General features: G+C 40.5%; 1 protein-coding gene across 5 annotated transcripts in view; it reads left to right on the top strand.

Annotated features, from left to right (window-relative positions):
- The first annotated feature begins 9185 nt into the window (after positions 1–9185).
- Positions 9186–27478, top strand: part of EXOC6 (exocyst complex component 6) — a 91355-nt gene continuing 73062 nt past the window's right edge. For 3 of the 5 annotated variants that reach the window (XM_030453099.1, XM_030453098.1, XM_030453103.1), the window contains exon 1: positions 9186–9409. In XM_030453099.1, the coding sequence (XP_030308959.1) occupies positions 9294–9409 (116 nt within the window). In that variant the 5' untranslated portion in view covers positions 9186–9293. Of the gene's footprint in view, positions 9410–11244; positions 11594–27478 lie in introns of those variants that run through there. The other 2 variants (XM_030453102.1, XM_030453101.1) reach the window with 1 other exon arrangement.

The following is a 27478-nucleotide window of genomic DNA, read 5'->3' as shown; positions in this document are numbered from 1 at the left end:
AAGCCACAGATTGCAATGAGGTCACCCCTCAGCCTCCTTTTCTCCAAACTGAACAATCCAAGTGACCTCAGCAGCTCCTCATAATTCATGCCTTCCAGGTCCTTCAGCATCCTTACTACTCTCCTTTGGATGCTCTCCAACATCATGATGTCTTTTCTATACTGCAGTGCCAAAAACTGCACACAGTACTCAAGGTGAGGCCATACCAGTGTAGAGTAGAGTGGGACAATCACCTCTCTTGATGGCTGGTGACCAGTACAATGTACTGGTACCCCAGTACACAGTTTGCTCTCCTGGCTGCCAGGGCACACACTGCTGGCTCATGTTCAGTTTGCCATCAACCAGGACCTCTAGGTCCCTCCCCGCTGCACTGCTCTCCAGCACTCATTCCCCAGTCTGTCCTTGACACCAGAATTGCCCTGTCCCAGGTGCAGAATTCAGCACTTACCCTTGTTGAACTTCATGTGGTTGGTGATTGCCCATCTCTGCAGCCTGTCGAGGTCTCTCTGCAGGGCCTGCCCTCCCTCAAGGGAGTTGACTGCTCCTCTCAATTTTGTGTCATCTGCAAATTTGCTTAAAATTCCTTCTGATCCTGTGTCCAAGTCATTGCTACAGATGTTGAAGAGAACTGGGCCAATGGTGGAGGCCTGTGGGACCCCACTAGTGACTGGTCACCAGTCTGATACTACCCCATTGACTGTCACTCTCTGTGCTTAGCCTGTAATCCAGTTGCTCACCCATTGTTTACCATGGCTGTCCAGCTGTATGCTGGACATTTTATCCAGGAGGATACTATGAGAGACAGTATCAAAAGCTTTCCTGAAGTCCAGGAATATATCCTCTGGTTAACTTGGTCAGCTAAGTGGGTTACCCTGTCATCAAAAGTTATTAAGCTTGACAGGCAGGATTCCACCATTCTGGATGTGACCAATGATTGTATTGTCTTCCAGGTGTTTTTCAGTATTTCTCAGAATGATATTTTCCATAATTTCAGCAGGAACTGAAATTAGACTAACTGGCCTGTGGTTTCCAGGATTCTCAAATATTCATACAACATTAGACAGCTTCCAGTCAATCTACTGGAATCTTTCCAGATTGCCAGGATGTCCCAAAAATAGTGGAGAGAGGCCTAGTGATGACATCAGCCCACTCTTTGAGGACTCCTGGATGAATGCCATCAGGCCCCATGGTAGGGCTTGTAGGGATCCAAGTGTTGCAGCAGATCCCATACAAGTTTGGGGTCAGCTAAGGGTTGATCCTTGTTGCAGTCGTCTTCCAGTTCTGGGCATTGAGACCCCTTGATTCATCATCAGTGCTGAAGGCAAAGGCAAAGAATGTATTAAATACCTCTGATTTGTCTTTATCCCTGTCGGTGAGGTGACTGTCCTTATTCTGTAAAGGACCAATGTTGTTTCTACACTGTTGTTTCTATGTTTCTTTTGCCATTGACATATTTGAAAACACTCTTTTTATTGCCCCTCACAGTTCTGGCCAGCTTCAGCTCCAGTTGAGCTTTGGCTGCTTGAATTTTTTCCCTACAGTATTTAGCAGTGTTTCTGTATTCTTCCCATGTCACCTCACCTTGCTCCCACTGGGTATTCCTTTTTTGCCTTATTTGCAGGAGAAGATCCCTGTTCAGCCAAGTTGATCTTCTGCCTCTTCTACTTGACTGCTGACATTTTAGGATTTCAAGAGGTTCTTAAGAAAAGTCTAAAAGTGCTTTCTTTAGAATCTTTTTTTAATAAATTTGACTGATGGGATTCTGATAAAATTTTTTTTCTTCTGGTAAAATTACTGGAATTCATGGCACTTTTCCTTTGCAGTAGTACATTTGCGTTATTGACTAATTAGTATTTCCAGAGTCAGAGAAGAGCTATGAGTTTTATAATGGCAAAAAAGAAAGATGCTGAGCCAAAACCTTGCAAGATGCTGTATTGAAAGAAAACCTGAAAATTCTAACTTACTTGAATTCAGGGTTTTTTTCTTTGTAATTTTTTTAAAGCTCATATTAGTCAATCTGATAAATATTGTTTCCTAAATCTGCTCCTCAAAATCACATTACAGAAAAGTCTGAGTTAAAGAGCTACACAACTGATTGCGAGTAACGTCTAATTGTTACCCAGCCAGAACAGAACCTACAATTGCCTGTAAAGTGTATTGCAGCATCTTTCACCCTCTCAGTCTCCTTTGTACATGGTCTGTCCCATCCTCTTTTCTCCATCACATGCTCCCAAATGCATTGTATTTGGGCAGTCCCATTACAGATCCAGTTATAACTAAGATAGTTTCAGGCATTTGTAATTTTTTGTGTATTTGTACCAGTGATAGCAATGAAAGAATTTAAGAAAGCTGAATGTCTCCTATTGGTACTGTGGGCAAAGCATCCTTGACATGTGGTGGATGCGACAGGACGTACAGGCTCACCACATTCACCTGCTGTTGGCTAGCAATATATATGATAATATATATATAAAGCAACCCCACCAACCCCTCCTTTCCCTGGCAGAGCAGCAGGGACCCTCTGGCTTCTCTGGCTTGCTTTGTAGGTGTAGTGGCTGTCTCCCTCTTAGGGCCAAGCTGTCATTGTGCTGTGGTGTGTGCCCTGGGAGCATGCCCAGGGCTAGCCAGGTGACATCTGTGTCCTGGGGTGCTGGATCTGTCCTGCTATGTTGGGTCTGCCTACAGTGATTCTTTCTCAATTTTTGAAGCATTGAGCTCCCCTGTATTGTGTAACAGCCTCCCAGCATGGTCCAAGTCCCTCATGCAACTCTGCTTTGGTGTCATGGAGGTGCTGGTATCCTGCTTTCTGGAATAAGTCCCATTGAGCTTCATACCAAGAAGGTAGTTTAAGGCACAGACATTTTTCCCTCTGATAATAATAGCACTTACTGTATCATTAATTCCCAGCTGTGCAGCAATTTCACAAAGAGTACTTACCAGCTTTCCAATTTTTTAATTGATCAGACCCTTCCCTTACTTTGCCAGACTGCATGTGTATTTATAGTTGTGTAACACTAAAACAGATCTGCCTTTGTTTTTGTGATTTATGTTTTTTTTTTCTTAAACAGGAAAGCATTCATTATCAAATGTTGTGAGAACAATACAGTAACTGGAGGTTATTTTATATGAAAATATTGTTGATTGTTCCTCCCCTAGAAATCTCTTGGCAGCTCACTTCCTGCCAAATGAATCAGCAAAAGCTGCTCATGAAAGTTGTTAATATGTAATACAATCATCCAGCACCGCACTTGTTCCTTATCTATAAAGTTCTTTTGTGATCAATGATTCACATCACCTTTTGATTATAGTCTCAGAGCACAAACAGTTTCTTAATATAAATTAATGGCCTTGGAATTTCTAAATAAACATTCCTTTTTGTTTAGCGTAATTTCCTATTTTCTTACCAAAACAGGGTCTTATTGTAATTGTTCAGTTTTCACTGGAAAAATGTTTGTGGACTGGAATGTTCTCAAAAACAAGCAGTTCCTCTCAGAGTTATTAGTGTTGATTTACAGCATCTGACCTGTTATGTCACTTGAATATAGCTAGGAAATATTACCAAAAAGCAGCTGCTATGGTGTAGTACTATAAGCAATGATTCCTGCCTTCATTTACTAGAATAAAAGGTACTCTCTTGAAGTATTCTTGGCAATTGTTTGGTTTTGTTTTTTTATCTTTCACAGTAATAACACCTAGGTTATCTAAGCAGGAGAAACTGTCAAGGCAGTTCCTCTAAATTTTCTTACCATTGTGAACAGTATTAAGTAGTTAGGCACAGGCTCTTCCTATAGACTTCCTCTTGCCAGGTCTGACCATTAGGATAATTAAAATACCAAGCATCATGCAGTGGTAAGGTAATGTTAATTGTGCCATCTTGCAAGCTTTAGTGAAGCATGAGTGGAGAATGTAGCATAAGCCTGACCTGCAAAGAACGGGTACAAAAATCTATCTGATAATATTCCTTCTTTTAAAGACAGAATTATTTCACTTAAGTCAATAAGGTGGAGTTCTAACTAAACTGAAATAAGAAACTGAGAGACTGAAAATTCCTATGGAGACATTTAGTTTAATTAGTTTCTAGCTAAAGGCATCTAAGTTTATATTCAGACAAGGGATTTTTTTCTCCCCAAAGCATTTAAAGAATATAGACCATAATGAAAATGATCAAACTTCAGCCTGGGTTATTCACATTGCTTTCCACTAAAGCATTTTATTTTGGAATCACGGCATCTGTCAGTCACTCTGGTCCAGCTGACCACGTGAATTTTTGACTTCTGACTTGCTTATACCCCTAACTAGAACAGGGCTGGTTTTCTCAAGAAAATTCTCCTGACTTATGTGAGGAATTTAGATGCTGTGGCTATTTAACACTAAATGTTCTTATTGGGGGGGTAGGGAGAGGAGGGAGGCGAAAGCCTTCCTGTTCCAGAAAATTAATGTCCTCCAGGGCAGCTTCTGTAATACAGCCTGTCACTGCCTGCAAGGAAGTGAAGCCCTTGGGCTCCTGGGGCATGTCCTTGACTCCACATCAGTTCCTTAAAAGCATTAGTAAGTAGAGAGAAAAATTTTGCATCGGTGTTTTGTTCTGCAGAATGATAAAGAAACCACTTTGTAAGGTAGTATCCAACATTATTAAGCCGTGTCACCTTCAAATCTGAAATTCAAATGCTGTGTTAAAATGTATTTTGTCGGAATTATTAATTATTTTATGCTTGTGCCCAGAGCTGGGGCTGACTATTATTTCATGGTTTGTAAGTCGCAATGAAAATTAAATTGTACTTGTTCCTCAGCGGCACTGAGAGTTATGCAAACATTTCCAGTGAGTGATTCTCCTCTCATTCCTGCTGCTATCAGACAGAAGAGCTTCTGTTCAGCCAGTAGTCTCGATGGTCTTATTGACTTTTACAAAGATAACATCAGCACCAGCTGAGGATCTCTCCTGATATTTTTAGGTACTTGTAAGATGTCAATGAAATGGCAAAAGTAGTTATTGATGCACTGGCCTCCTAAAAGGAAAGATGTGTACTGTTTTGAGTAACTTATAAAAATAACAGGTGTAAATGTGCAATAGAATGTTATTTCCTCAATTTTGTGGTGAAGGTTGTTTTATAAATGGCCTAATTCTTAAACCCAGTGTAATTAAAATAAAAAGCAATGTATTTTCAGGTTTTTACTACAATTCAGGAAGTATAATTCACTTCAATGCTCTGAAAGAAAACATCTGAAAAGTCATTTCCCTGCTGGTATGTAATATACTGACAGTATGAAGTGGTCAGGAAAGTAAAAAACCTTAAAAGAATACATTTTACCAGATGCTTGCTAGAGAGAATTTTAGTAATAATGCTTTGTAAAGAGACAGTAGTTCCAGAAAAGTCAGATTTTTAGGCATGATAGTGTTTGGACCACTAAAGCAATTTCTAATACATTTCCTTTGTCTTATGGTGTGTATATATGTTTATGTAATACCTAACAAAACATGTTACTTTTAAATAGAAATAACAGTTTTATATGCAATAACCTGAAGGACAGTTTGTCCTGCAAACCCTTATTATGAAGCACATTTAGGACAATTAAAAACATACATTTGCAACAAAAGGCTGTGAATTATACAGAGGCCTACTACCTAATCTGGGAAAGATTATTTTATAGTTTCTGAAGGTTAATATCAAATTTATTAATGTATCTGAGATGTATTTAATCTGAAAAACCAGTAGGTTATGAAGATCCAAGTTTAAGAAGTAGGTAACCACATTAAAAAGATTTATAACCTCTTTTTTCATACAAAATCGCATGGGTTTATCTCAAAAAAATTTAAAATTCCAAGAATAATTTTTTATGTATTATGAATGAAGAGGCCTAGGAAAGTACCAGAAGTCCTGTTTATAGAGAAAAGTTCAGTGTATTCAATGTGTTGCTACCAGCTCAATCTGATACTCTCTAAGTACTCCATTCAGCCCAGCCTACATTGTACATAGGTTATTCCAGCATAGATTACACTGAATTATCTGTTCTTGCTATATTTTCTTGGAAAAAGATGTTTGATTCTTGGTGGCATAATCTTGAGCACTATATTAATTTGTGCTTCCCGTTCCAGACTTTCAATGGTATATTTGAGAAGAACAACTTTATCCTGGTCAAACTGGCCAGGCTGAGCAACATGGAGCTGTAGTGGTGATGGTGAGGTACAGGTTAGTGCATGTTGGTGATTAGAGGTATTCTGAGAGGTAGAGAAAGGAGCAAGGAACAACATAGAGTTCCCTTTTTCTTCCTGGTAAATCTCTGCTGGCCGTATTCATCAAGAAGCTCAGGTGGTTATTCAAGTTACAGATTAAATAAAATGACATAAAGCACATCTGTACCAAGGCAAAAGATGGCAGTGGTAATTCTATCAGCTCCTTGTTTGCCTGTCCCTCCCAATAACCATTTAACAGGTTTATTACCATCGTGGTTCATCTGAGAGGCAAGCAGAAATGGGTTTGTCCACCAGAAAAGAAACAGGCACAAAGGGAAAAAGAGCAGCTGGTGCAGGTTCTAAGGAGAATTACCTGGCTTGCAAGAGTCCAGTTTGCGGATGAACTTGGGAAGAGAGGCAGCACCAGAGCAGAAGATGCCAGAGAAATTACTAACACCATTGTTGTCTTTGTGGATGGATGTAAAGAGAAAACATCTGGGCAATGACCAATGAAATAATTTGGATGGCACTGTATGTGAAAATTATCTATAGTAATTCCATTTGAGGGTGGATATTTTCTCCTTTCCCTCTTTCCATTAATCATTCAAAATAGATTTCAACTGGGAAAGAAAATTAAACAAATCTCCAATGAATTGATGTTACTAATCTTGCACTGGTAATTAAAAAAAAAAAAAAAGTAATTGACAATGAAATTACTTACTCAGTAGGCTTGACTCTGTACTATAGCACATGCTACTCTTTGTAATTGTCATGAGGGTAAACCAAATTTTTTAATTAACACAGGCAGTCTAGATTTAAAACAGCAGTTCTTGGTCCTTTGGCAACCCATGGGGGTTGGGAAAGAGCAGGAATTAGGGAAGGAGGCAATTTCCAACTTCCTTGGACAAGGCAGTTCCCTAAAGCATTTTTAGAGTGGCTTTGAACTCAGCTGAGGAAAGGAAAAGCTCATGTATGACTGAAAGAATTTGGGCATGTCTAACCAGCACTGAGGTTATAGAAGAAGTGGAGAGAGGCAGAAGACAAATGGAGAGGGGAGCAGGTTGGACAGACAGCATAGAGAAGAGGCAGGATTGTCTGCAGCAGAAAGGGGTTTGGGCAGGTGTTATAAGACACCTGCCTACAGATTTGGGGTCACCTACAGATCCACCACTGTATGCTAGGAGCCTTCTCCACATGTCATAGTCTTACATAGGTTCAGACTGGGTGTAAAACCACTCTGGATTGCCAAGCAACTTAGCCTGGTGTGATTTAGTTCAATTCTGTACAGCCAAGGCACCTCAGCACCCACTTCCAAACTAAAAGAGATGTAACACCAGCCTATTTCTTGATCATTCATCTTTGTATTTGCTTCATTTTACACATTTTTCTTTGTTATTAAATGTATTTATTTCCAGGCATCTGCGCTACGTACAACACTGGCAGAACAGATAATAACGCAAAATAATTTGCAAATAATGCAAAAGAAATTGTACCCAAAGCCTCTGTGATTATCAAAAATCACATCAGAACACCCACAATCATGGTCTGCACAAAGCATCATGTTCCCATCACTGCATCCTATTTTCTTCCAAGCTATCTTGTGTGATGGCTGGGTGTAGATGCCCAGGGTGTCTCTGATACACCTGTGCTCTCACACAGTGGCAACTTATGTACTTTCTTCTATCATGTGAATAAGCTTAAGCTTCACACTATTCAGTGCAGTAATTTTTGCAGTTTCACAGTTTCACCTCATAATTGATAAATTAATACTTAATCTGTTGAATCTGGTGTCTGTTAACAGACTAGACTGAAGTAGTCACGATACCCTTTCACCTGCATTTGTGTGACATCCAGTGGCTGGATGGGTCAATCACAGGCTCCTTTTTTTTTTCTTCTTTTTTTTGCGAAAGGTGTAAAAATGGCTCACAACTATGTTTGGAAAAAAAAAGCAGGGAATACACTGGATATTAATGCTAACAGAGCAATTGCTTAATTATGATTAAAAAATAAACAGGTATTTAAAGCAGCTTGTTCAGGGGAACACATTACAGATTTGTACGTAACTCATTGTAGCCTTTAGAGCTCTTTCCCATGTCTGGTCTTAGTGTTCCGGCTGGGCACTGAGAAATGAATAAACAATGTATCAACCTGGTCAGAAGCAAATTACTTCTCTGTTGCTGCGTGTAGCCCTGGACTGAAACAAATGTCGAAACTTCCATCAATTTTGTTACAAGCAGAACTGAGATAGGAGTCAAATTTTGGTTAAAATAGCCAAACAAGATGGCTGATTTAGAGCCACATAACACTGAGTTAAGCTTCTAAGAAGCTGTTTAAACTGGAAGATCTAGAACTCCGGTCTAGTGTTTGAAACCAATACCTGAAGTTGAAGTGATTGGTGGCAGTTGTGCAAAGCATTTTCTTTGTCATCATCATAATGGTGATAAATCAACAGTAGCATCGCTCTCAACATTTGCACTTTATCCATATTCTTTTCCTTCCATGCAGTTAATGAATTAGTAACAGTTTGTTTGTTGCAAACTCATATAAAAAACAGTTTCCCCAGAGTATTTATTGCCCTCTGTTATAAGCAGCATCTACTAATCCCCAAAATGAAAAGGACATGAACATAAAAGCTTCTCTGCTTTTCCAGTCTGCTTTACAAGGTCAAAAAACCTGCTTCATAAATCCAGGTAACTTACTGTGTGTGCAGGCTTTGCATACAGCAAAAGGAAAACTACATTTAAAAAAAAATAATTAAAATTTCATAATTAATTGAGCATTGATGTCTAGTGTCTAAACACTTGAAAACTGTGTTAGCATTTATTAGTAGTGAACTGTTACAAGGATGTAGAAATATTATTTTTGCCAGTACATTTCCTGTTAAGATAAATAAATTGGACACACACACAAGACTGTGCAGGCTTGGTACTGCACATGAGGCAAATGTTACCAGCAGAGACAGGAAAACAGCAGCTGTGCACCATTCTTGGACACAAAGTCCTCAGGAGTCACGAGGTTAGCGCAGAATCTGTTTTTTTCATGCTTGATTTTGCTGACTACAGAGCTACTTAGTCAACGATAGTAATCAGAAGTCCTTGTTAGACTTGTTTTATGCTAATCCATGGCAAGAAAAAGCAAGTCAAATCTGTCAGAACTGTGTCTAGAAGAAAAGAAAGTATATGAAAATGCCCTTGCTGAGATCGAGTCCTTTGAGCTGCCTCTTGGAACCACCCTAAGGTATGCATTATTTAGATAATATGATATTCTTCATGATGGATTTGTTCCATTCTAAAGCTGTTCTTTTAGCCAGCCCAATATAATAGAAATTTTATTTTCCCAACCCTGAAACCTACAGTAAAGTTGAAATTAATTTCAATGGGATTGGCCCTAACTGAAAAAATACAAACCAAGGTCACCAAGTGAGTTCTTTTCACAAGTACAAAGCTGTCTGTTGGTGAAGGCTGGCTACAGAGTCTCTGTGAAGAAGAAAATTACTCTTAAACATTAAATCCAGGGGAAAATAGCTCTTCTGGCCAGCAGTTTCTAGTTTGGTATTAACAGCTATACTTTAAAAAGACTGCTTCTTAGACTTTTAATAAATGCAACATTTTTAACCACTAAAGATAAAACTACACAAGGTTTTACTTAAGATTCTATTATTGATTTAATTTGCAACTGAAAAAATTTCCTTTGCACATTCATTCCTACAAAAAGAGTATTATATAAAAAAGATTATGATGTCATGTGTCTAAGTATATTGTAAGTATCTGTAGAAGAGTATTAAAAATAGCCTGCCATTGTAGGCATCAGGTTGCTGTGACTATCAGGCTAAAGAAAGCAAACTTAATTTATGCTAAAAAAGGTATTTGTCAATCAATTACTTCAGTCACTGGGTGGGAAATAAAGGCAACGTGGGAAGATTGTTACTGCAGTTGAGTGATTTCTTGAAGGAAATACTACTGCAGTAGAATTTTTCCTATTTTCTTTCTGCAGAGTGCACTATGTAGGCACTTATCTACATTTGGAATAGACCGTGTTGATTTAGTAGGTGTCATCAGTAAATTCTTCTGAATCAACACTAAATATGATACAACCACAAGCTTCAACAAGATATGCAGTCTGTGGTACCACTGATTAACTAACATCCAGGTGTTGCATCAGGGGCAGGAGAGATGATGCATCTGATTACTGTAACTGGAAGGGTGTCAAATACAATTGAAGCTGGCTAGACTTTGATGCATTTATAATTTAAAATGCTGTCAACTTCCTCACTAGAAAAGTACTTCACCCTGAAGTTTTACACTTCAGGTCTATTTCTTTACATTGGCTCCTCACTTGTGCAGAGATAACTTTTCCCAGAAAGCAGGTGTACCCCATCTGTTGAGCATGCAAAACTCAAAGAATAGCAAACTGCCATGTGCATAATTTAAACTGGAAAATGGACTACTCTTCCTTCATTGAAAAACAAAGCTTTGCTGTACCCATGCTGAAGGGTACTGGGAAGCAATATGCCAGTTCCTAGTGAAATGCATGGGGCAAGCACTTTTAACAGATGCACTTCTAGGTTATTCCATTTTTTCCCCAACCCTCAAATTTCTATCTCCTAAAGCAAGGAAGGGCACAAGTCAGTACAGAAGCCCCTGCAGAGCTTTCCTGTTCCGGGCTGGTGCTGGGGGCCGCCAGCCCCACCGCATGCTGCTGCCGCCCTGCAGGCACCAGCACGGCCTGCACATACGTGAGCGGGAGCAGTTAAAGGCAAACCAAATAAATCTAAACCAAACCAAACCAAAACCCACCAACAATCTCAGAAATAAACCACAACTAGTCCAGAGGAAAAGGCTGGGTTGACCCTACAAGTCCTCCAGACGTCTCTGCAGCGCAGTGCTACGGGACGTGGGAAGCGCAGCTGCTCCGTCCGTAGCGTAGCCGGGAGAAAGGTCGGATTTCGGGTGTCCCTCTGCTGTCGCAGGGCGCTGAGGGGGGCAAAGCGAGTGGTGCCAGGCAGGGGCAGCTGCCCGAGGTCCGGAGCGCCTCGAGATGCTCAAGGGCCGGAGGAACTTAGCAGGGATCCCAGGGCGCCCACCTCGCTTTTCTCCTGAAAAGGCCTGCGGGGTAGCGGCGAGCTGAGCCAAACCCGGGGAGCGCGGTCCCGTGCGACCTGCTTCTCTTCGCGTCCCTCCGCCCCCCCTCAAGCCTAGGCCGCTGTCCCCGCTCAGCGCCTGGAACCCGTCCCGAACGACTCCCGCTGCCCCTCACCCGGCTCGGCTGCGGCCTCCGCCCTCTGTCCCTCCCCGGCACCTCCCGCAGCGGCGCGGCCGCCGGGTCCCTCCCATCCAAGATGGCGGAGAGTCTACCCGAGCACGATCGAATCCTGCAGGAGATCGAGAGCACGGACACGGCCTGCGTGGGACCTACGCTGAGGTGAAGGGCTGCGGGGTCAATGCGCCGACGGCGGGCGAGGGTCCCCAACCTTCCCCGCCGCCCGAGGAGCCGCGGCGCGGCCCGGCCGCCCACTCTGACAGCTCCTCCCTAGAGAGACGCCGGGGTCCCCCGCAGCGCCTCCGGCGGGAGCGGCCTCTCCGGGCCCTGCGATGGATAGGCGCAGCCCCGGGGACGCTCTGCGGAGGCTCGACCGCAGCCTCCCGCCCTGGATCCCGGGGGTCCTTCCGCGGGGTGGTGAAGGGAGAAGGGGCCAGCGCCGTGCGGATAAGGAGTGGAGCTAGCGCGGGCGGTTGTCACCCCCGGACCGGCATCCTCAGGGGGAAGGGGGCTGAGCGGAGGGTCCGGCCGTGCCCCCGCCCCGGGGGTGGCCACTGTGTCCGCTGGGGAAGCGGGGCGCTGCCCGGCTTCCGACCGGGGTGGGGGTGGCGGGGCCTCGATTCGGGGACACCGCGGCCGGGCACAAAGGGGGCGGCCAGGCTGCGGGCTCCGGCCGTGACCCAGTGCCCGCTTCTCAGTGCAAGGAGGGTTTCTGTCCTACTCTTAAGACATCCGGCGACTCTCTGAAATGAGCCAGTCTGTACTGAGAAGGGGACCAAAACCGTGTTGTGGGTGGGTGTTTGCATCAGTAAGCGTAGGGCTTCTCTACATGCAACCTTTCTTAATGAAGTCCGAAACCTTCAGCCCCGGTCAGGCACCTTCTGCAAATGTGACTGTGTTCAGATCCATTTCTGCAATGCCATGATTTCAGTGGCTTTTTTTTTTTTACCTCCTTTGCCTCCAAATTTACATACTGCCAAATGGCATAGCCTGCCCGTTGAAGGCCCTTCAGTTTGGGTTTGGGAGAGAAGGGTAGGGCCTGGAGGGAGCAAATTGGGGTATGGACCAGGTGAACGGGTAAAGGAGATCTTCATCCTGGACCTGTGCTGGTGATTTTCTGGTTAGAGCTGTATGAAGGAAGTGAAAAACCATGGATGCTGGCCAAACTGGGGAAACAGAACTGTGAATTTGCATTTTATCTCTTTCTGGGAAGGTTCGTAGAGCCTTTATGTAGGGAACTATATGCAGAGAACTGGAAAAGTCAGTTTTCATGGCAGCATGCTGCAGGGGGATGAGCATGGCGCTACTGCCTTCCACTGACAGGAGATGGTGCCCACTGGAGAGCGTGGGCCCCTCGGGAGCCCAGTGCCAAGAACTGATGGAACAGAAATACACGTTGCATGTGAAATGGGTCGTTTTGCACTTTGCAGCAAATGATTTGGTGGTTGGCTGCTGTAGGTGAGGGTGTTTGGAGGTGGCAGTCTGGACAATAGAGCAAGGCTGGAGTTAATCAGTTCTCAAAGAGCCCGGACAGGGAGTGTGGAGTGGTGACCCAGCCATTTGCCAGGGGCTGCTTGTGGAGTGAGCCTGATCTTGGAGGCCAGTGTGGAGCAAACTGTTCTGTTCTCCCCCTACTGTTGTTTAAACACAGGCAGTATTGGGAGTACAACGGGGAGGTGTCAAAGCCGAGAGCTTAGCAAGAAGCTTCACCTGTGAGACTTTGTGAGCTCAGGCTGAAAGGAGGTAAGATACTTTCAGACTTGAGTTGTTCCTGGAGGCAGTTTAGCTGTGTTTCAGCTAACAAGCTGAGGCAGGTTGGAGCTGATGTCTGTGAAAATACAGACTAAAAAAGTGCAGCAACAAAATGCAAAATATAATTGCAGTGTCACTATAATCTCCAGCATAGAGTTTATATCAGAGGAACCTGCATAAAAGGCATATGGAGAATCAGGCTGCACAGTAGAAGAAGGTGTGTCTACAAGTGTGGATGGGGAGGGATGTAGAATGGGGAAGGGACAATATGAATCTCTTATCCATATTATACATTTGAAATGTGCCCAAGTTTTTATAAATACAAACATCTAGTTCCTCAATTTCTTTACATGGTTCTGTCTTTCTGTTCATATCTCATCTATCTTACCTATCTTGTTATCTTACTTTTCAGAAAGAGTTTTGCGTTGCAGACTTGCAGAATTTTTAGAAAAGTGCACAGTGTTCTGATTTAACCTATAGTGCTCATTTACAAATCAAAAAGAGGAGGCTAAAGAATGCTTATGCCTGGCTGAGTGTTTTGAAAGAACTCCAGCTGAGGTCACAGAAATATGCCGCTACTTTATAAGAACAGCAGTATTTAGAATTAGAAATGTAGCTATCTGTTCAGCTATGCCTGTTAAAATTTGTGAAATGCTGTGTAAAACTGAAAAGTCCGTAATTCCACATCCATTTGAATAAACAAAAGCATGAGCATAAAATGGAGCATTATTTTCTTCACAAGACCTGGATTTTACTTGCTAAACAATATAAATCAAAGGAATGAGCTGAATTGTTCTATGTGCAGTTACATAAGGCTACAACATAAAGTGATCTATTGATTTCCAGTTGTGGAAGCCACTGATACCAGTTCACATAATGGCTGAAATTACATTAATGAAATATTTTTGTAACCTGTGGTTTGTAGTGCTGGGAGAATGTTTACAACATAATGACATGCAATGAAGTGCCAATGAACTTACTTAAGTAGCAGAACAAAAGAGGCAGCTTCAGTTAAGCAGCATGAGGTAATACTAAATGCTGAAGATTTTAAGATATGCAAGATCTTACTTATCCTTAATTTTTCATAGTAGGACCTTAATATCTTCCTAATACATCCATGCTTCATGAAGGAAATGTAATTTTTTTTATTGCCATATGCAGATCCTATGGAAACCTGTTTCTGCTCTTGTTTTTCTTCTGTGTTTTGTTTGCTGGTTTGGTGTAGTGGTCTCTGCTAGGGTGCCATTTCCTACTCTGCTAAAGTACTCTGCTAGTACTCGTGCTTATGACAAAAAAATAATAGCATATATTAATGTATAATGCTTTTGTGTGTAATTTACATAAAAGGAACAACACACAGACTGATCCTGCAGTTCATTTTCTAGTGCTGAGATCCACTCATGTATAGGAATGTGAAGGGCAGGTAGTAGCACTACTTTATAGGAGTAATAAAGGAACAACTAGTACAATTGGAATTATTTACTATTAAGAATAATTTAGCTCCTTAAGAGTGCTTTTTATCTCAAGAAATATAACATTAAAAGATTATATTTTATTAAATTATTTTTCTTTTTAAATTTTAAGTGGATTGATATATTAATTTTAAAATGCTGATGTTCAACTTTTATCTTTAAAGGCAGTGACACTCACTGAGTAGATATAAAGGAGAGTTAAGTTAACTTAAGCCTTTCTTTAAATAGGCAGACTGTGTATATAGCAGGCAGGATTCATTTTTATTTCAGCAGACTGTGAAACTTTTATTTACATCTTTCTAGATTTAGTGGCTAACTAAATTAGAGTAATGACAAGACCTGTTAAAGGTTTGTCATTCTCACCTTTTTATATAACATGTTAATATCTTATAATTCATGCTATATATGTACTCTTGGGCTCTGCAAAACCAGAGACAGTTGTCATCAGATTTCTGATCTATAAAGGAAGAAGAAAAAAGACAAGAAGAAAGGCGATTCCCATATTCCTTTAAAAAAAATAGATGAATATATTAAAAAGTTAATTAAAAAAACCCTTTCACGCCCTCAGTGAAATCCATGGAAATAAGTATTAACAAAATTTCAGGAGTCAATTTTTAAGTGTCTTGACACTTCTTGGATACTCTATTGGATATGTCAGGGTAATTAATAAGACAAATTTAGTTCAGTAGAAAATAATTAACCTTATCTGCTAGTTGATTAATTTTATATTGGTCGAAATAGATACAAGTGGATTTCAATAGAGTAGATGATGTTGTTCAGCCAGTGTCCTGATATTGTACTTATATACTATAGCTAGGAGTCTCTGAGCATCTGTTAGAATGTCATATTTCAAAGTCTGTTTTCAAGAATAAATTAACTCCTAAATGCCAGCTTGAATTTGCAGTGTTCTGTGGTCCCTGTGCACAGTATTTCAGAGGAGTAGCTGCCCACAATCAGTTCATGCCCACAGTCCAGTCACTAGACAACTAATAAAAAAAAAAAAAAAAGGAGGACTTGATGATGGCAATTTTGTAGCTAAGATGAGGTTGAAAGGAGGTGTTATATCTATTGATATATTTGTTAGTGGAATGTACTTTGTGGCTTTGACCCACTGTTGCAGCTCAGAAGTGCTCCTCAAAAGTCAGTGTAAAAATGCTTTTAAGCAACTTCTCTGTTCCTCTGCTCATGAAATCTGTCTTAATCAAGCTATCACCTGGTAGATGTTAGAGCATCTTCTAGGTTGCTGTAAGTTGTGCTGGCCAAGAAACTTCTTTGCAGAGTTATTAGAGGGCCTCTGAGGAAGACTTCTCATTGGCCCTGGCTAGAGGAATCACACTGACAAGAGCTGCTAGGTTGATGCATTTCTGTCTGATGCTGAAATATGCTGTGGGTGACCTTCCACTGACCTAGAGCTGCATTGCACTGGTAAAGGCAGCACTTAACCAGCCAACTGCAAAGCAAAACCACTTCTGCACGGTGCTGCTTTTTCCTCATTTGGATGGAACAGAGTATGGGTGAAGTGTTAGAGGCAATTTAGAACCATTCATCCTGAACTTCTGTCCTTGAGTTGCAGAAAAGCTGAAGGTATAAAGCACACTTCAGTAAGGCATCATTAGATGAATAAATTGAGGAAGAGAAAGTAACAGTAGTGTTCCAAGCAAGACTGTTTCATCTCTTCCTGATTAAGATTTCTGAGAAAACTCAGAGGTAGAAATACAAAGCAAGAATCTAATTCTGCTACTTTTACTGAGCTATGGTACACTTTGCAAGTGCAAGTTCTTTGCCCAGACTGAGTCCCATAATTTGTATTTTGGAGATACTCCTGTATTCACTGAAGGGGTCTGTCCAAAGCCAAGTGATCAAAGTGCCTAAAATACCATTTGGAGTATGAAAGGATGCTCTGAAGCGTAAGCATAACTTGGTTTTACCAGAAGTATACAGTATTATTACTAGCAGGTATTATTTATGTGATTCTTTATCTTCAGTGGCATACTTAGTAAGCAGTAGCATAACAGTATGCATGGCTTCTCTAGATATGAGAAGATAGTACAGCATTAACACAGTTGCAAGCTGAGAAATATTTTTTTCTGAGCACTTGCTGATGGTCTGTTGGGATTTGTCGTGTGGTTATTCAATGGCAAAATGTGGTTGTCCTTATTTTTGCTCTGTGGTCTTGCTTGTCAGATATGATTGTCTAATGGCTTTTTTCTGTGTTGTCATTATTTTTCTTCTGGATTATGAGCCAGCAATTTGTGTTTTTGTTTGTAGCTCAGTCTTGTTTTATATGCAAAGCAAATATAAAATGTCTACTTCATTATGTGGGTCAAGACAGCATAAGAAGAGTGTGTGCTGTAGACTGATTAATCTGGCATTTATATATTCAGCAGCAGAACTTCAGTTCTGATTTTTCTGTAGGCTAGCCTAGTGTTTCAGGTAGGTTTGCCACTCATAATAAAATATATGTCAGAAGGAGATAAGGATTCACTTCCATTGCTGCAAGGTCCAATGTAATACTTCCCTACTTCTTATAAAGTCTGAAAGTGTTTGTGGATAATTGTATCTACATTGCATTTTTGTTGTTAAAAAATAATCTTTAGTTTCAATGTTAAGTTTGTCATGAAATATGTGTCTGCAAATCAGGTTATCGTGATCTTTTTCAGTGTTCATGCATCAGCTTCTGACTTGGGTCTTGCAGTATTTTCCAAAGGGGCAACTGCCAAGTAAAGCTTTAACCCTAACTAGTAACCTCTGTGAAGACCAGGTCTTGACATAGTTCTCTCTGGTTTCACAAGCATTATCAAAGAGCTTGAAATTGTTTCCATGTTTAGGAAGCATGTTTCAAACTACAATAAAGCATTTAAAATAGAGGAATCATCTGCTGAAATATCCAGAATGGAGTACTTGATAGGTGATGTGTGCAGTTTGCATCATGTCTCATTAAATTTAACCTTTGCAGCATTTTAGTGGATGAGAGAAAGGCTGTTAATGTAGTCTACCTGGACTTCAGTAAAGCCTTTGACACTGTCCCCCATAACATCCTCATGGAAAAGTTGGCTGCCCATGGCTTGGATGGGCAGGTTCTCTGCTGGGTCAGACACTGGCTGGGTGGCTGGGCCCAAAGAGTTGTGGTCAATGGAGTTAAATCCAGTTGGCAGCTCAGTCACGAGTGGTGTCCTCCAGGGCTCAGTGCTGGGGCCACTCCTGTTTAACACCTTTATCAATGATCTGGATGAGGGGATTGAATGCACCCTCAGTAAGTTTGCAGATGACACCAGGTTGGGAGGGAGTGTTGATCCACACCTCCAGTTGGGAGGATGGTAGAAAGGCTTTACAGAGGGACCTGGACAGACTGGATCTTTGGGCTGAGACCAACCATATGAAATTCAGTAAGTCTGAGTGTTGGGTTCTGCATTTTGGTCACAACAACCCCAGGCAGCACTAGAGGCTTGGAGTGGCTGGAGAGCTGCCTGGCAGAAAAAGGCCTCAGTGAATTGATTGATAGTCAGCTGAATATGAGCCAGCAATGTGGCCAGGTGGCCAAGAAGGCCAATGGCATTCTGGCTTATGTCAGAAATTGTGTGACCAGCAGGACTAGGGAAGTGATCCTGCCCCTGTACTTGGCACTGGGGAGGCCCCACCTTGAGTACTGTGTTCAGTTTTGGGCACCTCAGTACAAAAATGACATTGAGGTGTTGGAGCAGGTCCAAAGAAGGGCAACAAAGTTGGCGAAGGGTTTGGAAAACTTCCCTTATGAGGAGTGACTGAGGGTGTTGGGGCTGTTTAGTCTGGGGAAATGGAGGCTGAGGGGGAGACCCTATCACTCATTACAAATACCTGAAAGGAGGTTGTAGTCAGAGTGGGGTTGGTCTCTTCTCACTGGTGACAGATGACAGGACAAGGGGAAATAGCCTCAGGTTTCATCAGGGGAGATTCAGTTGGGGTATCAGGAGAAACTTCTTTACAGAAAGGGTTGTTAAGCACTGGAACAGGCTCCCTAGGGGGGTGGTTGAGACTCCATCCCTGAAAGCGTTTAAAAATCGCCTGGATGTGGTGCTTAGGGACATGGTTTAGTACTGGGTCATCTTAAAGATGAAATAGGGTAATAGGGGTAGGACAAGATTGGACTCAATGATCCTGAAGGTCCTTTCCAGCCTGAGCAATTCTATGATGCTCTGATCCTATGATTGGCTCATTAACTGTTACATCAGCTAAATTTGGGAAAGCCATTTGGTATTCATGGCATTTCATCATTGAATTTTCCTCAATCTTAATTTATTTTGTGTCTGTTGACACAGTTTTTGGACATGCCATAGGCACAGAAAATGCATACATTTTACATCCTTCACAACTACCAATCACCTGGGTACTTACTTTCTTGCAGATTTTTTTGGTAGCCAACAGTACATACACTGTACTCTAGCATTCTGTATGTGCTGATGAACCACTGCACTCAGACTTTGCAATTTCCTCAACACAGATACCTACCTGAGGAGTGTTACCATCATTTGGTTAAATATAAGCCTGGTTTTGACTTGTAAGTGCTAGAGTGTCTGCACATGCAAAGCTGAAATTACAGCAACTGCAAGTAAACAAGTTTTGTCATGTTGCATTTTATGTATTATACAAGTAAATTAAAATAATACAAGCTCATTAAAATCTATGAGGATTGATATTTCAAAAACATCAACATAGCTTTGCATCAGCATCAAGTAATCGTATTTGATTTTATCTTGCTGAAGGGCTTGCTATGGCTAGTTATAAAATCTGACTGTTGCCAGTCTTTTTGGCTATTACTTGACAGTGGTTAAAATGCCCTAAACTAATCCCTGTCACCACAGACTCTGATAAAACAATGACATCATACTCAGTTTTATGTTCAGCTTGAAGTAAGCTCAACAATGCATGTCTTCCTCAGCATGTCCATGTCTACCAAGGAATTACTTGGATGCCTGACAAACTCTATGCAGGAAGGAGTTAAAAATCTCTCCTGTAGCATGGCTGAAACCCTTTCTGTACCTCAACCTTTGCCAGTAATGCCGAACTAGTAGGGAGCTTAATACCTCCAACAGCAATTAAGAAGGAGAGAAGCAGGTTTTGAGTGTATGAGTCCTGATGGAAAGACTTCATGTTTGATGGAGAGGACCTGAAAGTTGTCTTGGAACAGTTCTGCACTAGGGACCTACAGAGTGGGCTGTGCCTTTGAAAATATCTTTATATAGCATCAGAAAAGTGTTCAGCTCTTAATATAGTGGGTGGGATTTTCACTACATCTCAGATAAAGTGGTTTGCTTGCAAAACTACAGTGAGTGTAACTCTTGCAGTTCTCCCATGAATCAGAGTAATACAAAATTAATAATTTATGTGCTGTAATACATTGTATCTAGGGGAGATTCTCTTGAGACATTTCAACTTCAAAAAGAAGTGTTTAAACTTTCGAGTATTGCATACTTCAGCATTAATACCCTATACTTTCTATTACAGAAGTTTAAATATTTCTCTTGGTAGTAGCTGTCCCTGGGACTTTCACAGTTTGCAGACCTCCTTATATTTAGGGTAACTTTGATGGGTCTCTACCCTACTGATCTCAGAGTTTTGTTTTTAGGTTAATTTCAACATACAAGCAACATAGCTGTTGCTGTTTTATACTGTATGTTTGTTTCATGTTACAAACTTAAAGAGCTGTAATCAGGTACAAAATAGGTGCTACTTTCTCTGAAAATGTTGAATTTCACTGGTATGCTGGACTCTCACTGTTACCAAAGGCATGAACGGATACTTTTTTTCTGACACTTTATCTATTTATTGAGCAGGTAGAGGACTGAAGTAAGGTAACAAGCATTAGTACAAGTCAATTTCTTCAACATTGTTAGTTGCCTCCCACAGAAAGAAATACTGTGGATTAGTTTTATTTGGGCTTTTGAATTTGTGTCCATGTCCAAGTGGAGGCCAGGGACAAGAGGAGTCCCTCAAGGATCAGTGTTGGGACCAGTCCTGTTTAATATCTTTGTTGGCAACATGGACAGTGGCACTGAGTACACCCTCAGCAAGTTTGCTGATGACACCAAGCTGTGTGGTGTGTCTGATATGCTGGAGGCAAGGGATTGCATCCAGAGGGAAGCAATGCCATCCAGAGGTACCTCGACAGGCTGGAGAGGTGGGCTTATGCCAACCTCATGAAATTCAACAAGACCAAGTGCAAGGTCTTGCATCTGGGTTGAGGCAATTCCAAGCACTGATATAGGCTGGGCAGTGACTGGCTTGAGAGCAGCCCTGAGGAAAAGGACTTGGGGATGCTGGTGGATGAGAAGTTCAACATGAGCCGTCACTGTACACTTGCAGCTCAGAAAGCCAACCAGATCCTTGGCTGCATCAAGAGAAGCATGGCCAGCAGGCTGAGGGAAGTGATTGTCCCCCTCTGTTCTGCTCTTGTGAGACCCCACCTGGAGTCCTGCATCCAGTTCTGGAGCCCCTTTTACAGGAGGGACATGGATGTGATGGAGTGTGTCCAGAGAAGGGCCATAAGGATGATCAGGAGGCTGGAGCACTTCTCCTGTGAAGACAGACTGAGAGAGTTGGGGTTATTCAGCCTGGAGAGAAGGCTCTGAGGAGACCTTATTGTAGCCTTGCAGTATCTGAAGGGGCCTACAAGAAAGGTGTCGATGGACTTTTTAGGATATGAGGTAGTGATAGGACTAGGGGGAATGGCTTCAAACTAGAGGAGGGTAAATTTAGATTGGATGCTAGGAAGAAGTTCTTCACCATGAGGTTGGTGGAACAGGAAGTTCCAAGGAAGTTGTGGCTGCCCCCTCTCTGGAAGTTTTTAAGGCCAGGCTGGACAGGGCTCTGAGCAACCTGATCCATGTAGTGTTGTTTTTCCAAGCCTATTGAAATAAGTAATGTTTGTGACACTGAATGTTCTCTTCTATTTTCCTATGTCTCATGAAGGCTCTACAGAAACAATTGGAATATATTTATCTTAAAGGTTATGTCTAAAGTGCCCTGGATAGGGAAGACAGATTAGCTATAGGTTGAACTAGACAGCTAATTATTTCTCACATGTGTAATAGACATCTGAGTAAACCTTTAAAAAGAACTTGAAAGCTCACTTTTTTCATTATTCCATTGCTCCTAAAATGGAACAATTTATGTTATAGTCTGTGGAAATAATAAGGAAGGATCAGAATATTGCTACATGGACTTCTGTTTCCTGTTTAAATTTCTATGAAATAACATAGGTTCCAACTGTCCAGTGCATCTCTTTAGGTATATGAAACAGATGGCTCACTTGGCATTTTGTTACATGGCGATAGCAGTATCAAAGTGATAGAAACTGGCATTTTCTTTGCTGTCTTTTTAGCAACTATTACAACACAAGATTAGAAAAAAAAAATAATAGTGCAGTACTTGTTTTTCAGTTTCTTGCTTCATGCATCAGTAAGTCACACAAAGGCTTAGCAGGAAGAGGCATCTCCTTGGTCAGCAGTGTAAAAACAGGAAGGAGGAAGTCTATTGCAAATCTGGGTTTACTGATTATCAGTTTATGTTTCTCTGCAGAGGATGTCCATTAACAGCCATCAGCGTGATCCATTGCTTATCCAGCACGAACAATGACTGCTGTAGTGCTGCTACTATAGAATATGGACCCTGCTTATAGGAAGTAATGTTAACTAACAAACTGTACTCAGCCCTTTCCTGCTCATAGAAACAGGATGCTATTAGTGAGAACAATGCAAAGAAATTGCACATCCAGGAAAATCAGGCAAGTAAAGCATAACAGCTAAAGATTAATAAATTTTTTCTGTGATTAGGCCATAGCATGAGTTCTCCTGCTCTGGCATTTTATACAATCTTTTAAGTAGAGCAGTGAGATGTAATTTTGAATACAGACAGCAGAACTGGACCCTAGGTAATGCCTGGCATAGAAAGGCTGCTTAGGTTTTAAGAAATTTGCTTAGTACCATAACTCCAGTTGAATTACAGGAAACACCTGGACATTATTTTATAAAGCTTTTTAGGGTGTATGCAGTAACCTATATGAAATTACTCCATGGAAAAATCTCTACAAAGTTTGTGGTTTGTGTAAACAGAAAGTATCTTTGTATACTGTAGGACAAAGGAAGTTTCTGCACTGTTTCCTGTGAAACTGAAGCGTAAAAGGAGTGTGTGATACAATATCGTGGTTAGCAATGCCATGGTCATAGTCAAAATGACAGGTCTGTTTTAATGGCAGAACCTTAATTTGCATGGTCTGTGTTTTGTGCTTGAATTGATCCCACTGAACTCATAATACAAATTTGAATTTAAAATATTATTTTATAAATATTATATATATATATAATTTTTATTTTTTTAAAATCAAATGAGAAATGGACAGAGATAGAGAACATCTGCTGTGTCACTACTTGCAGAGTGTTGAGAGCATCTCTATCCTCAGGATTTGGTTGCAAGATAAGAATTCTAAACCCATGATTTTCCACAAGTATAGCTTATGTATGTGTATGTTCTGTTTTAAGTATTACTTTGAAAAATTGAATGAAAAATTTATGCCTGAGGTTTTTTGTGGGACGTGGTTTAGCTGATCGAAGTCATCAGCGAAGAAATAATTGTTTTCCCACAATGCTAAATCTGAAGCTCTACAAATTACTGTTTTTCTCTTACATCCCTTAGAGTTCAGATGTTGCATGATCAGGCTTACAGTCCTTGTCAAACTTGTACGAGTGCAGATAGGTGTTAATTCCCACCGTCATCACAGCATTTGTAGAGATGTAACTGGCTGGCACTTACTAAGTGCCAGTACCCTGAAAGCAATGTGTGTATACAGTTTTTAATTGCTTCATAAGTCTTGTGTAATCAGGAAATGAAAGACTTTGTGGCAATGTAGTCAGGGGTGGAGAACCTGAAATTCACTCTTGAAATGGAACAGAACAGGATGGGTTGGGGTGAATGAAAATGGTGGAAGGTGCCATGTCATTGGTGAGGAGCTACTTTGTCCTGTAAAAAGATCAGTAGATTTTTCTTTATTGTCTGATATGGGGTTTTTTACCTTTTATTTTTCTTTTTTTCCAGACTATTTTAGTGGTGATATTTAATAGGCAGTTACTTATCTCAACCAGGAATTCATGTATCTTCTGAATTCTGATTTTCTTACAAATGTATGGAGATTTTATTTTTAAGTAAATACTTCAAGTTAATTTTTTCCTGAAACTTGCTTGTCGTTTATATGTAACAGTTATTGCCATAGATCTAAGGGGCAGAATTATTTTATTTCTCATTCTGATTACTCTTGCAATTTGTTTTTGCATTCTAAACTCCCACCAACTCATTTACAGTAGAAGTTGTGTTCAGCTTTCTGATTTTCTCCTTTTCTAGTAGGAAGGTGATGTAGGTATGAATAATGGGGATAGGAGAGAAAAGCAAATTTGGGTATTTGCTGAACTCTCAAAAATATGTTCAGGCTTTTCTCCTTCCACACTTACTAGTCTATGTGCACTTCCTTTGCCTGCCTTTCCAGTAGTCTGGTCAATATATGAAATGAAATTCTGGATTTATGATTTTTTCTCTGCCTGTATCTTTTTGTTTCCATTCCCCTTAGTGAAATGATTATTGTCTTTTAATCCTATTTGCATTTAATGGCAGTATCTTGGTTGCGTGCACTTAAAAAAATTATGAAATTACAGCAGAAATAAATTTTTGAAGCTGTACTGTAACCATTCTAAAAAGATCTGTGATAGTGTCATAATGCATATGTATGGAGTTGTCATTATATAATGGATCAGATTATTTGAGGATAATTGATTTTTTTAGATTATTATTATTTTGTAAAGGATTGGGTGGAATTCATGGCAGCTTAGGTTTTATGATTCTGGGCTGAATTTCTCTGGAGATCTGCCTTTTTCTTACTCAGTGGCTGGTGGCTGGTATTTTTGTGCATAGAATGGTGCCCTCTGGTGTTTCAACAGACTTTTGCATGTAAACACAAACTGTCAATAAGACCTATTAAAACCATATTTTTTCATTTTGTCTTTCAGTTTTGAAAATAAAATTTACAGATTTTTTGAAGGTATAAAGTAAGATTGTTTTATTTTCTTCAATTGGAAAATAGTTTCATATCTGAAAATTCTCCTTCATTTTCTATTGAGGCCTGAATTCAAATCTGTTTATATTTGTCTTTCTCCCTACATCCCAGCTCGTAAGAAAAGATCAAAGCAAAATTATCCCTGTTGCAGTAATACTGAGGCATTGACTGAGAGATCTTCCTCCTTTAGGTTTAGCTTTCTCTGACTATTCCTAGTTAATTTGTTTTCCTCTTTCAAGTAGTTTCTGTGCTATCTTGTAATTACCTAGACTGGCATTAATATGACTTATATTGTCCAGTTGTTGGGATGATTCAGAAAAAAAAAGTCTCCCCATCTATATACAGAGCTCTGAGAAATACAGACAATCCACAGCCATCCATCAGACAAATCCTTCAGCTCTGCTTGTGTTCATGCGTGCCCTGATTGCTCCGTCAATTAGGAATCAAAATATTACCTGCCCTGTTCCAGATTCACAGTACTGGTGTCTAAGTAGTTACTCAAGTTAATGTTCTCATTCCAAGTTGAAAATGAAGATGGTATGTTTTGCGTTTCATTCTGGGGATTTTTGGTGCCAAAATCAAGTAAAACCTTCTGTCTTCAACGTTAGTCATCTCTATTTTCTTTTTCTTTTTCTCCAGTTTGAAAACTCGTATTGAGAGAAAGCTTGTTCTTCAGACTTTCAGGGTGTGAATCACCCACTAGCAGTCTGTAGGTACTGTATAGATCACAGGTTGGCAGCAATTGTGATACAAACTGATCGTGTCTCAGTTTTGCTCAGTTCAGGTTTGTGCTCTATTTCAGACTACTGGCATCTTCTTCAGGGCCCCACAAAGCTGAAGGGGATCGATGAGGTTTTTCATTCAGAAATGTATATATATAAACAAAGATTAAAAGAACTATATATTACACATATAAAAGTACTTTTGACAGCCTATGCATGCTTTTGCCATTTTGTGACACTTCCCCCTGAGATAGGTGATGGAACTTGGAGATTTTAATGGTAGATGTAATTGTAATACTCATCTCCTCAAGACATGCATATGGAAGAGTTACCATTTTCTCACCTGTCCTCAACATAACTGGCTGTGTGTGTTGTAAATTCTGTTACTTTTTTGACTTGTAATTTAAAAGAATTAGATAAAGGATGCTTTCAGGATTCCATGTCACTCTCCAAGATACTGCAATATGGTCATTTCTCTGCCTGATAGTACTCTGAAAAGTGCAGAACTGCTATTGTGATTGCTTGCAGTGCTATCATCTGTTGAAATGTATGCCTTCAGATAATTTTTTAAAGGTAGCAGTTACTTTATTTAGGTAAGTGGAGGTAATTTTTGAAGTGTATGTATGGAAAATAATGTTCAGTATCAGAAATAAGCCATACTGTACTATGTGTGGTGTTCTATAATGGGGAAATCAGGCATGCATAACCTCAGTTGTGTTTGCAGTTTTGAGGAAAAGCCTAATTTCCATCTATGGCCAGAGATGGCATGGCTCTTTCAAGTACACATACAAAAAACAATGCTTTAGGTCAGGCTTCCTTCTGATGCCTCAGAAATACCATGTGTGTAGTGTCCCAAGACAAGTGTCCCAACCATCTTTAGAAAGTTAGTAAACATGTTTAGTTGTACTTCTACTTCTCATCTAGATCAGGGAGCTATGATACAAAGTGTGACTTTCTTTTAAATACTGTGATGGTTTATTTAATAAAAGTAGTTGTGTCTCAAGAGTTTTTCACTGGTATGTTGAAGAGGGTTGATTAGTTACTGTTTCCACAAGGTGGAGCTATCTACATAGTAATTAATATGGTGTTTACACTACAAGTGCAGCTTAAGGAGCTGTCAAAATACTGCTTTAGATCACGGATCACTGTTTTATTAGTAACCCTTCAGAAAACACTATAATGCAGGACATAAAAAAGTTACTCTTATTTGAATAAGGCATGGTATCTTGTGGTGAAGAGAGTGCGTTGGGATATACCCAGTATTGATTTCTCCCCTTCAGTTTTAAACATGTTTTCTGTATGATTTGAATTAAATATGGTGATAATACTGCTGACAATTACAAGTACTGTGTGCATGTGCTTCCCACTGGCAGGTGAGGGACACTTATGGTCTTCCAGCACAGCCCTTTAAACCTCAGTTGTCCTGGGCAACCTCGAGGAGTCCTTCTCAGGCACTCTGACATGAACCTTAGGAGGAGAGACTGACGTCCCACATTTACTCCTTCCATCTGTCTTTTCAGACTTGGGTGGTGGAATGGATGAGGGATATTTTTCCCTTAGTGAACCACTTTGTAGGTTAACAGCCTTGAGTTTTCCCCTTGTGCACTTCGGAGGAAAGAGCCTGCCTTTCTGTACTATAATCTTATTTACCTATAAATCATAAGCAAAAGGGGATATTCTAGAAGTATTTTATTGAATAGATTTTTCCCTGAGAAAATATGTATAGTAACCAGGTTATCAGGGATTTACTTTCTTCCTTTAGCTGTAGGACTGCTTATTGACTTTCTCATTCCTTTAACTTAAATTTTTATTCTGGGTGTATTGTCCAAGGTCAAAAGAACTCAAAAAGGATGTAGAATCTAGTTACAGTGATGTTTTCCATCTCTCCATTACCCTTTTCTTCCTTTGAAAGGTCACTTTCTTGTCAGACACTCATCTACAGTTCTGTTGAATAAGTGATGATGACTCCATGTCTTGGCATAGCTCAGCTGTCTGGTTAGGACAGAGGATTTTGAAGAATATGGAA

The sequence above is a fragment of the Calypte anna genome, chromosome 6 (genome assembly GCF_003957555.1).
Source record: "Calypte anna isolate BGI_N300 chromosome 6, bCalAnn1_v1.p, whole genome shotgun sequence".
Classification (NCBI taxonomy): Eukaryota; Metazoa; Chordata; class Aves; order Apodiformes; family Trochilidae; genus Calypte; species Calypte anna.
Note: the sequence above shows the minus strand (reverse complement) of the source record. Positions and strands in the feature narration are given on the sequence as shown.